Consider the following 13,233-nt stretch of genomic DNA (forward strand, 5'->3'; position numbering starts at 1 on the left):
ATTGATTTAGAAACCAAAAAAACATGTCTAAACTGCGTAACTATGTGTTCCTTGTATCGTGCATGTTTTTTTCCCAACCTGCAAGCGGCCTGATCTGAGGACTGCAAACATGCACTGTGCGGTGTTGAACGCGTGCCTCCAGTTGTGGTAGGCTATGTTCTTCCTGTAGTTCTTCTTCACGCTCAGAATCCACTGGCACAAACTCTAAAAGAACAAACAAGCTACTATTGTTATCACTGTGCTGCCATTGTTAGGTTGAGAGCATTACCTACCGCCTGCTTCATCTGGAAGGTCTGGACCAGGTTGAGGTCCACGAACATGCGAACCGTCCCCAAAGTGGTTTCGGCATCCGACAGTTCGAAGTCACTGAAGCTGAAGTCCAGAAGTCGCAAGGACTGCGCAGATGGGATTGTGGCTGCCTTCAAAAACACAGAGTTGTATTATTGCTCATACTAATATTTAGGTCATTGATTGATGTTTTTAGTAGTAAAAGAGACCACCGTATTTTCCGGACCATAGGGCGCACCGGGTTATAAGGCGCATTGCCGTCAGGTTTTTTTTCCATACAAAAGGCGCACCGGATCATAGGGCGCATTAAAGGGGTCATATTATTTTTTTCTATTTTTTCTAAAAGTAAAACCCTTCCTTGTGGTCTAGATCAGTGTTTTCCAACCTTTTTTGAGGCAAGGCACATTTTTTTCAGAGCAGAAAACGTTAAAAATGTTTACTTCACCAGGTCGTCGTGCCTTATTTTGAGTTTGTTTGTGTTTTCCTGTGTGTGGTGCTTTAGTTCTTGCCTTCCCGTTTTGTTGGTGTTTTCCTGTAGCGGTTTCATGTCTTCCTTTGAGCGCTATTCCCCGCACCTGCTTTGTGTTAGCAAGAGAGGCTCTTTAATTTGTTGCTATCCTTCTTTGTGTGGACATTGTTGATTGCCATGTCATGTACGGATGTACTTTGTGGACGCCGTCTCTGCAAGTTTTTGCTGTCGTCCAGCATTCCATTTCTGTTTACTTTGTAGCCAGTTCAGTTTTACTGTCGTTTTGCATAGCCTTCCCTATGCTTCATTTCCTTTTCCTTTCCCTTTTGTTCATTTTTGGTTGAAGCATCACATACATACCATACCATACCATACCAACTTTATTTATAAAGCCCTTTAAAAACAAGCACAATTGAAAAACAAAGAAATGGAGGCAAAAGACAGACTAAAAAATAACATTTAAAACAGAAATAAAAATACACATTTAAAAAGCAAATATAAATTACCCTAAGAACAGTTTGTTAGATAAAAACAGTTTAAAAGTTAAAAACAGTTCAAAAAGTTAAAAGCTAAAAACAATTCAAAGATACATACATACCCTATCCTGCTCAGTGGCCTAGTGGTTAGAGTGTCCGCCCTAAGATCGGTAGGTCGTGAGTAGGGATGTCCCGATCCGATATTTGGATCGGATCGGCTGCCGATATTTGCCAAAAAGTGCGTATCGGCAAGGCATGGGAAAATGCCGATCCAGATCCAGTTTAAAAAAAAACTCCGGTCCGTGTTTTCCAACGCACCGATTTAAATAATACATTCCATTTTTCTGCTAGCGCAGCCGTGCGAGCAACGCTCCCTCTAAGGTGCTCGCCTGTGCAATTGCGCACTGTTTAAGCGTCCTCTGCGCATAGCAAATCTATGCCACGCAAAAAATCAAATAAAAAAATAAGCGCATAACAATTTTCGACACACGGACACGACAGAGAAAACAGTTTTCGTCATCATTGTTCAAATATTGTGACGTCTGTCGAGACGCTTATCTCCATTCGGTGCCACACGTCCACACCATCAAAATGCAGAGGCAAAAATTTCCACATCAACACCGTATGAAAAAATTTGTGATTTTTTTAGTCGTGATTTCCTTCTCTGCATGAAAGTTTAAAAGTAGCATATATTAATGCAGTATGAAGAAGAATGTTTTAACGTAGACATGCAAGCCTTGAAAGAAAATTTTGAAAATCAAGACTACATTTCCTGCAAATGGGTGCATTTCTACCCTATATTTTAACTTTAGATTTATTCTCATATCAAACTCTTTTGGCTGTCTTTTTGACACTTACATCCGGCGCCCCCCTCCACACCCTGGATTATGAATAATGTAAATAATTCAATGTGATTATCTTGTGTGATGACTGTATTATGATGATAGTATATATCTGATAGTATATATCTGTATCATGAATCAATTTAAGTGGACCCCGACTTAAACAAGTTGAAAAACTTATTGGGGTGTTACCATTTAGTGGTCAATTGTACGGAATATGTACTTCACTGTGCAACCTACTAATAAAAGTCTCAATCAATCAATCAAAACACATAGAATCATCATACTGCTGTGATTATATGCATCAAGTGTTCATTCAAGGCTAAGGCAAAATATCAAGATATATATCGTGTATCGCAATATGGCCTTAAAATATCGCAATATTAAAAAAAGGCCATATCGCCCAGCCCTAGTTCAATAATGCCATTTCTGTTTGTCATGTATAATTTTGTCTATTTTGTGTTTATCCTTGAATAAACAGGTCAGTTTCTTGTTACCAACCATTGTGTATTATTCAAACTCCCCTAATTCAGCTGGCTAGTTGTTATCAAGAGTACTAAAACCCTTTTCAACATGATTCTGACAACTAAGTAGGCTAAATAACTTTAAACTTTAATACATGCTCGGATAGGCCAGTATCGGTCAGTATCGGTATCGGTCAGTATCGGTATCGGATCGGAAATGCAAAAACAATATCTGTATCGGATCGGAAGGGCAAAAACCTGGATCGGGACATCCCTAGTGTGGACACTGTTGATTGCCATGCCATGTACGGATGTACTTTGTGGACGCTGTCTCTGCAAGTTTTTGCTGTCGTCCAGCATTCCGTTTCTGTCTACTTTGTAGCCAGTTCAGTTTTACTGTCGTTTTGCATAGCCTTCCCTATGCTTCATTGCCTTTTCCTTTCCCTTTTGTTCATTTTTGGTTGAAGCATCACATACATACATACCCTATGCTACTCAGTGGCCTAGTGGTTAGAGTGTCCGCCCTAAGATCGGTAGGTCGTGAGTTCAAACCCCGGCCGAGTCATACCAAAGACTATAAAAATGGGACCCATTACCTCCCTGCTTGGCACTCAGCATCAAGGGTTGGAATTGGGAGATAAATCACCAAAAATGATTCCAGAGCGTGGCCACCGTAGCTGCCCATTGCTGCCCTCACTTCCCAGGGCGTGAACCAGGGGATGGGTCAAATTCAGAGGACACATTTCAGAGGACAATCATTGGAACTTTAACTTTAACTAAACCCGACACATTCCGACTTTTACAAAGCAAAGCTGCCACCTACTGATATGAAAGAGTACTACTACATGGTTACCCTGCCAAGCTCTCTACACAGCAAAGTCACTAAGCAACAGCACATTATTTGCCCATTATAATCATTAATTTGCAAAAAATATTTTTTGGACCAATTAGGTGACGTTGCATAATTTTCCACGACACACCAGACAATATCTCACGGCACACTAGTGTACCGCGGCACAGTGGTTGAAAAACACTGGTCTAGATAACATGTAATGGTGGTTCTTTGGTCAAAATGTTGCATAGATTATGTTTTACAGATAGTGGAGGGAGGTGTAGTCAGCGCTGCCTGTAGGAGCAAAAGTCACCGCTGCTGTCCAGGGTGCTGAGGACGAGCACCATCGGGCAGGGGCGAGGCATGTACTGACGGCGAGACACAGCTGGGAGGTGATTAGATTTCACAGGAGGTACGTGTTAATCTAATCATCTGTTCTCTTTGACAGCAAGCCGCCGGGAGCAGAGGGGGAGAGAGGATACGGACGTGACTTAGAAGTCACGTTCTGGGAGAGAAATCTGTTGTTGGAAGAAAAGATTATCATTAAAACCTTGTTGAACCTGCACGCTTGGCTCTTGTGCCGTGTCTCCAGTGGAACTGCTAGGAAGCGACAGATCATTTTCAAGTCGCTTCAGGATGCGCCGTTTTGTGGGCGGTCTTATTTACGTGGCTCACCTTCGACAGCGTCTTCTCCCCGTCATCTTTGCTGTAGCGGTGTAGCGTGCAAGGACGGGAGTGAAAGAAGTGTCAAAAGATGGAGCTAACTGTTTTAATGACATTCAGACTTTACTTCAATCAATAACGGAGCAGCATCTCCTCATCTGGAAACCGCGAAAAACCGTCTGAACGGAACTATAATAACTAAAGTTCCTTGGGTGAATAATGTAAACTCACTACACCGGTATATTTTAGCGCTTTCATGGCGAGTTTTCTTAGACTTAGACTTCCTTTTTATTGTCATTCAAATTTGAACTTTACAGCACAGATAAGAACAAAATGTCGTCACATAAGCTCATGGTAGTGCAGGATAAAAAAGCAATCAATAACGGAGCAGCATCTCCTCATCCGTGGCTCACCGGTGTTCGGTGAAAAACCGTCCGACCAGAACTCTCAAATATCTAAAGTTCTTTGGGTGAATAATGTAAACTCACTACACCGGTATGTTTTAGCGCTTTCATGGCGAGTTTACTGACAGATATAAGTAAGAACTTTACACTACTTTATATTAGAAATGGCAACAGCGGAGGATGAATGTCCCATAAGAAGATAGAGAAAAAGAAGAACCGTATCAACTACGGAGTCGGCACGAACTACAAAGGCGGACGAGCGCACATTTTCAGAATTAATGCAGATCCCAAATACAGATCAGCAGGTACCAGAAGATAAGAAAAGTTGCTTTTGCATGGTATTGCGAAACAAAACGCCAGATAATATGTCTTACCTTATACACACACCATAATAATACTTGTATGTTTAACGCGGTGGAATCCATCAAGTCATACTAAAATTGTTTTATATATTTTGTGTAATGTTCTATATTTTCAATGGAACATATACAATTTTGCAGTCTACATGTATCTCTTATGTGTGACTGCCATCATATTGCAGTCTACACGTATCTCTTATGTGTGACTGCCATCTACTGGTCACACTTATCATTTCACCATGTACCAAATAAAATAGCTTCGAGGTCGGTAAGCACAACCAAAATGATTCCGTACATTAGGCGCACCGGGTTATAAGGCGCACTGTCGAGTTTTGAGAAAATGAAAAGGGTTTTAAGTTCGCCTTATAGTCCAAAAAATACGGTAAATAAGGGATCACTTTAGAGAGTGAAGTTATAATAAATAAAAAAAAGTCTAACTAACTGTATAGTCTATACTCTTTAAGCTAAACTTAGTACCAGAAGTAGTTTACTATAAAAGTCAAAATATTCCCAAATACACACAAAATTTGAATGAATAAATATTGTCCCACGTTTACGTATCGATATGAAATGTTAAAGTTAAAGTTAAAGTAACAATGATTGTCACACACACACACTAGGTGTGGTGAAATTTGTCCTCTGCATTTGACCCATCCCCTTGTTCAACCCCTGGTAGGTGAGGGGAGCAGTGAGCAGCAGCGTCTGCCACGCCCGGGAATCATTTTTGGTGATTTAACCCCCAATTCCAACCCTTGCTGCTGAGTGCCAAGCAGGGAGATAATGGGTCCCATTTTTATAGTCTTTGGTATGACTCGGCCGGGATTTGAACTCCCGACCTACCGATCTCAGGGCGGACACTCTAACCACTAGGACACTGAGTAGGTTGTACGATGTATGAAAGCCAAGGACTGATATTTGTTTTACGTAATGAAGTCGTTACCTGGAGTTTGTGGGACTCTTCCGAAGCAGCCGAAGCATGATACGAAAGAACCTGCAAAACAAATACGTATCAGTAGAAGTGCAACTGATTTGTGGTAGCCAGTATTCCTAATTTTTCCAGAAATTTCAATCCACTTCTTAACAGGATATTTTGCTAGATTTATTCTGAGCATATCAGGATTGACGTGTAAATATAACGAATAAAGTTGTACAAGTCAAAAGTAAAAATGACAAGAAGTAAGTCAGAGTAGTACAGTAGGAAGGGGATTCGTATGGTCCCATTTGTTACAGTTTACCTGACACGTGAAACGTGACGAACAGGAAGGTGCGCTATCAGCTTTAGCCGCCTAATGGCAGTGGGGTTTTAAATGTCTTCAAAAGCGTTTTTCGGCAATTCAAACTTTGACCAGAGCCTCGGTTGCTGTGTAGAGTGCCGTTTTCCATCATTTTCAGCAGACTGCATGGCAAAAATGGATAACTCCCCCTCTTCCTCTCAAGCGAGATCAACCCAGGAATGGGGTCACATGAATCCCTTGTGTACAAACATTTTTTTTATTATGTCAAAAAAGTAATTTTTTCCCCGTAATATTACAAAATAAATTTTACTAGAAATGTGTGTTTTTTATGAGTGGAAAGTTGGTAATATTACGAGAACGTTTTAACGCAAATCAAGTTGTGGTCTAAGGCAGTGTTTTTCAACCTTTTTTGAGCCAAGGCACATTTTTTGCGTTGAAAAAATGCGGAGGCACACCGCCAGCAGAAATCATTAAAAAACGAAACTCAGTTGACTGTAAAAAGTCGTTGTCGCAATTGTTGGATATGACTTTAAGGCATAACCAAGCATGCATCACTATAGCTTTTGTCTCAAAGTAGGTGTACTGTCACCACCTGTCACATCACGCCGTGACTTATTTTGAGTTTTTTGCTGTTTTCCTGTGTGTAGTGTTTTAGTTCTTGTCTTGCGCTCCTATTTTGGTGGCTTTTTCTCTTTTTGGGGTATTTTCCTGTAGCAAGTTCATGTCTTCGTTTGAGCGATATTTCCCGCATCTACTTTGTTTTAGCAATCAAGAGTATTTCAGTTGTTTTTATCCTTTTTTGTGGGGACATTGTTGATTGTCATGTCATGTACGGATGTACTTTGTGTACATTGTCTTTGCTCCACAGTAAGTCTTTGCTGTTGTCCAGCATTCTGTTTTTGTTTACTTTGTAGCCAGTTCAGTTTTAGTTTTGTTTTGCATAGCCTTCTCTAAACTTGAATGCCTTTTCTTAGGGGTACTCACCTTTTGTTTATTTTTGGTTTAAGCATTAGATACCTTTTTACCTGCACACTGCCTCCCGCTGTTTCCGACATCTACAAAGCAATTAGCTACCGGCTGCCACCTATAATAAAATAAATACAAATATTTTTAACCCAAATAGGTGAAACTAGATCATCTCCCACGGCACAGTGGTTGAAAAACACTGGTCTAAGGGATAACATTCTTCACATTACAAAGGGTTTCAAATATTTTGAGAGTAAAATCATCGATCAGAGAAAGTTGGATGTGCATAAGTCAAACGTGTGCCAAACACATTTGAATTAGCACAAACAAAGTACGTGTGAAGAAAATAGGTCAAGTCAGATGTAATATCACGAGAACACAATAGGGGATATTGTATTATTGTATTTTTTTTAATGTTTGATTACAAGAACCATTCATGCGAATGAAATAAATATACAAGAAAGTTGTGATATTACTAGCAAAAAGTCATCTATTTTGGGGGGAAAAGTAGTAATCTTACGAGATTAAAATATTGTGAGGTAGCTCATAATCTTAAAGGGGAAATGCACTTTTTGGGGGAATTTTGCCTATCGGGAGACATGACAATGGATGTATTTTCTTTTTTTAATTCATTCTAAATAATAAATAAAAGCGATGAAAAGTCTGCATGCAAAGAAGGCAATGTGAGCCGCTCTATTTTGCCCGTAAAAACATCCAAACACCTCCATTAAGGTTTTATATACATGATGTAAGTATATATGTAATGTAGTAACATTTATAATAACATTTAATATATATATGATGTAAGTATATATGTAATGTAGTAACATTTATAATAACATTTAATATATATATATGATGTAAGTATATATGTAATGTAGTAACATTTATAATAACATTTAATATATATATGATGTAAGTATATATGTAATGTAGTAACATTTATAATAACATTTAATATATATATGATGTAAGTATATATGTAATGTAGTAACATTTATAATAACATTTAATATATATATGATGTAAGTATATATGTAATGTAGTAACATTCATAATAATAACATGTAATATGTAATGAGGTAACATTTATAATAACATTTAATATATACATGATGTAAGAATATATGTGATGTAGTAACATTTATAATAACATTTTATATATATATGATGCAAGTATATATGTGATGTAGTAACATTTATAATAACATTTAATATTTACATGATGTAAGTATATATGTAATGTAGTAACATTTATAAAAACATTTAATATATATATGATGTAAGTATATATGTGATGTAGTAACATTTATAATAACATTTAATATATACATGATGTAAGTATATATGTAATGTAGTAACATTCATAATAATAACATGTAATATATACATGATGTAAGTATAAATGTGATGTATTAACATTTATAACAACATTTAATATATACATGATGTAAGTATATATGTGATGTAGTAACATTTAAATAACATTTAATATATATATATGATGTAAGTATATATGTAATGTAGTAACATTTATAATAACATTTAATATATACATGATGTAAGTATATATGTAATGTAGAACCATTTATAATAACATTTAATATATACATGATGTAAGTATATATGTAATGTAGTAACATTTATAATAACATTTAATATATACATGATGTAAGTATATATGTAATGTAGTAACATTTATAATAACATTTAATATATACATGATGTAAGTATATATGTAATGTAGAACCATTTATAATAACATTTAATATATACATGATGTAAGTATATATGTAATGTAGTAACATTTATAATAACATTTAATATATATATATATATATATATATATGGTGTAAGTATATATGTAATGTACTAACATTTATAATAACATTTAATATATATATGATGTAAGTATATATGTAATGTAGTAACATTTATAATAACATTTAATATATATATGATGTAAGTATATATGTAATGTAGTAACATTTATAATAACATTTAATATATATATGATGTAAGTATATATGTAATGTTGTAACATTTATAATAACATTTAATATATATATATGATGTAAGTATATATGTAATGTCGTAACATTTATAATAACATTTAATATATATATGATGTAAGTATATATGTAATGTAGTAACATTTATAATAACATTTAATATATACATGATGTAAGTATATATGTAATGTAGTAACATTCATAATAATAACATGTAATATGTAATGAGGTAAGATTTATAATAACATTTAATATATACATGATGTAAGAATATATGTGATGTAGTAACATTTATAATAACATTTTATATATATATGATGCAAGTATATATGTGATGTAGTAACATTTATAATAACATTTAATATTTACATGATGTAAGTATATATGTAATGTAGTAACATTTATAAAAACATTTAATATATATATGATGTAAGTATATATGTGATGTAGCAACATTTATAATAACATGTAATATATACATGATGTAAGAATATATATGATGTAGTAACATTTATAATAACATTTAATATATATATTATGTTAGTATATATGTAATGTAGTAACATTCATATTAACATTTAATATATACATGATGTAAGTATATATGTAATGTAGTAACATTCATAATAATAACATGTAATATATACATGATGTAAGTATATATGTAAATGATAAATGGGTTGTACTTGTATAGCGCTTTTCTACCTTCAAGGTACTCAAAGCGCTTTGACACTACTTCCACATTAACCCATTCACACACTGATGGAGAGAGCTGCCATGCAAGGCGCTAACCAGCACCCATCAGGAGCAAGGGTGAAGTGTCTTGCTCAGGACACAACGGACATGACAAGGTTGGTACTAGGTGGGGATTGAACCAGGGACCCTCGGGTCGCGCACGGCCATTCTTCCACTGCGCCACGTGATGTATTAACATTTATAATAACATTTAATATATATATATATGATGTAAGTATATATGTAATGTAGTAACATTTATAACAACATTTAATATATATATGATGTAAGTATATATGTAATGTAGTAACATTTATAACAACATTTAATATATACATGGTGTAAGTATATATGTGATGTAGTAACATTTAAATAACACTTAATATATACATGATGTAAGTATATATGTGATGTAGTAACATTTATAATAACATTTTATATATATATATATATGATGTAAGTATATATGTAATGTAGTAACATTTACAATAACATTTAATATATATATATGATGTGAGTATATATGTAATGTAGTAACATTTATAATAACATTTAATATATACATGATGTAAGTATACATGTAATGTAGTAACATTTATAATAACATTTAATATATATATATATGATGTAAGTATATATGTAATGTAGTAACATTTATAACAACATTTAATATATACATGGTGTAAGTATATATGTGATGTAGTAACATTTAAATAACATTTAATATATACATGATGTAAGTATATATGTAATGTAGTGACATTCATAATAACATTTAATATATGTATGATGTAAGTATATATGTGATGTAGTAACATTTATAACAACATTTAATAAATACATGATGTAAGTATATATGTGATGTAGTAACATTTATAATAACATTTTATATATATATATATATGATGTAAGTATATATGTAATGTAGTAACATTTACAATAACATTTAATATATATATATGATGTAAGTATATATGTAATGTAGTAACATTTATAATAACATTTAATATATACATGATGTAAGTATACATGTAATGTAGTAACATTTATAATAACATTTAATATATACATGATGTAAGAATATATGTAATGTAGTAACATTTATAATAACATTTAATATATATATGATGTAAGCATATATGTAATGTAGTAACATTTATAATAACATTTAATATATACATGATGTAAGTATATATGTAATGTAGTAACATTTATAATAACATTTAATATATATATATATGATGTAAGTATATATGTAATGTAGTAACATTTATAATAACATTTCATATATACATGATGTAAGTATATATGTGATGTAGTAACATTTATAATAACATTTAATATATATATGATGTAAATATATATGTGATGTAGTAACATTTATAACAACATTTCATATTTACATGATGTAAGTATATATGTAATGTAGTAACATTCATAATAATAACATGTAATATATACATGATGTAAGTATAAATGTGATGTATTAACATTTATAACAACATTTAATATATACATGATGTAAGTATATATGTGATGTAGTAACATTTAAATAACATTTAATATATATATATGATGTAAGTATATATGTAATGTAGTAACATTTATAATAACATTTAATATATACATGATGTAAGTATATATGTAATGTAGAACCATTTATAATAACATTTAATATATACATGATGTAAGTATATATGTAATGTAGTAACATTTATAATAACATTTAATATATACATGATGTAAGTATATATGTAATGTAGTAACATTTATAATAACATTTAATATATACATGATGTAAGTATATATGTAATGTAGAACCATTTATAATAACATTTAATATATACATGATGTAAGTATATATGTAATGTAGTAACATTTATAATAACATTTAATATATATATATATATATATATATATGGTGTAAGTATATATGTAATGTACTAACATTTATAATAACATTTAATATATATATGATGTAAGTATATATGTAATGTAGTAACATTTATAATAACATTTAATATATATATGATGTAAGTATATATGTAATGTAGTAACATTTATAATAACATTTAATATATATATGATGTAAGTATATATGTAATGTTGTAACATTTATAATAACATTTAATATATATATATGATGTAAGTATATATGTAATGTCGTAACATTTATAATAACATTTAATATATATATGATGTAAGTATATATGTAATGTAGTAACATTTATAATAACATTTAATATATACATGATGTAAGTATATATGTAATGTAGTAACATTCATAATAATAACATGTAATATGTAATGAGGTAAGATTTATAATAACATTTAATATATACATGATGTAAGAATATATGTGATGTAGTAACATTTATAATAACATTTTATATATATATGATGCAAGTATATATGTGATGTAGTAACATTTATAATAACATTTAATATTTACATGATGTAAGTATATATGTAATGTAGTAACATTTATAAAAACATTTAATATATATATGATGTAAGTATATATGTGATGTAGCAACATTTATAATAACATGTAATATATACATGATGTAAGAATATATATGATGTAGTAACATTTATAATAACATTTAATATATATATTATGTTAGTATATATGTAATGTAGTAACATTCATATTAACATTTAATATATACATGATGTAAGTATATATGTAATGTAGTAACATTCATAATAATAACATGTAATATATACATGATGTAAGTATATATGTAAATGATAAATGGGTTGTACTTGTATAGCGCTTTTCTACCTTCAAGGTACTCAAAGCGCTTTGACACTACTTCCACATTAACCCATTCACACACTGATGGAGAGAGCTGCCATGCAAGGCGCTAACCAGCACCCATCAGGAGCAAGGGTGAAGTGTCTTGCTCAGGACACAACGGACATGACAAGGTTGGTACTAGGTGGGGATTGAACCAGGGACCCTCGGGTCGCGCACGGCCATTCTTCCACTGCGCCACGTGATGTATTAACATTTATAATAACATTTAATATATATATATATGATGTAAGTATATATGTAATGTAGTAACATTTATAACAACATTTAATATATATATGATGTAAGTATATATGTAATGTAGTAACATTTATAACAACATTTAATATATACATGGTGTAAGTATATATGTGATGTAGTAACATTTAAATAACACTTAATATATACATGATGTAAGTATATATGTGATGTAGTAACATTTATAATAACATTTTATATATATATATATATGATGTAAGTATATATGTAATGTAGTAACATTTACAATAACATTTAATATATATATATGATGTGAGTATATATGTAATGTAGTAACATTTATAATAACATTTAATATATACATGATGTAAGTATACATGTAATGTAGTAACATTTATAATAACATTTAATATATATATATATGATGTAAGTATATATGTAATGTAGTAACATTTATAACAACATTTAA

The 13,233-nt window shown here is 31.7% G+C and overlaps 1 protein-coding gene across 2 annotated transcripts in view; it reads right to left on the reverse strand.

Moving 5' to 3' along the window:
* The window catches only part of pde5ab (phosphodiesterase 5A, cGMP-specific, b), a 217,778-nt gene that overhangs the window by 64,808 nt on the left and 139,737 nt on the right, over positions 1 to 13,233 (reverse strand). For both annotated transcript variants that reach the window (XM_061961218.2, XM_061961217.2), the window contains exons 12-14: positions 5,738 to 5,788; positions 273 to 419; positions 79 to 204 (exon numbers count right to left, since the gene is read on the reverse strand). In XM_061961218.2, the coding sequence (XP_061817202.1) occupies positions 79 to 204; positions 273 to 419; positions 5,738 to 5,788 (324 nt within the window). The remainder of the gene's footprint in view (positions 1 to 78; positions 205 to 272; positions 420 to 5,737; positions 5,789 to 13,233) is intronic.

Source organism: Nerophis lumbriciformis, linkage group LG05, assembly GCF_033978685.3.
Source record: "Nerophis lumbriciformis linkage group LG05, RoL_Nlum_v2.1, whole genome shotgun sequence".
NCBI lineage: Eukaryota > Metazoa > Chordata > Actinopteri > Syngnathiformes > Syngnathidae > Nerophis > Nerophis lumbriciformis.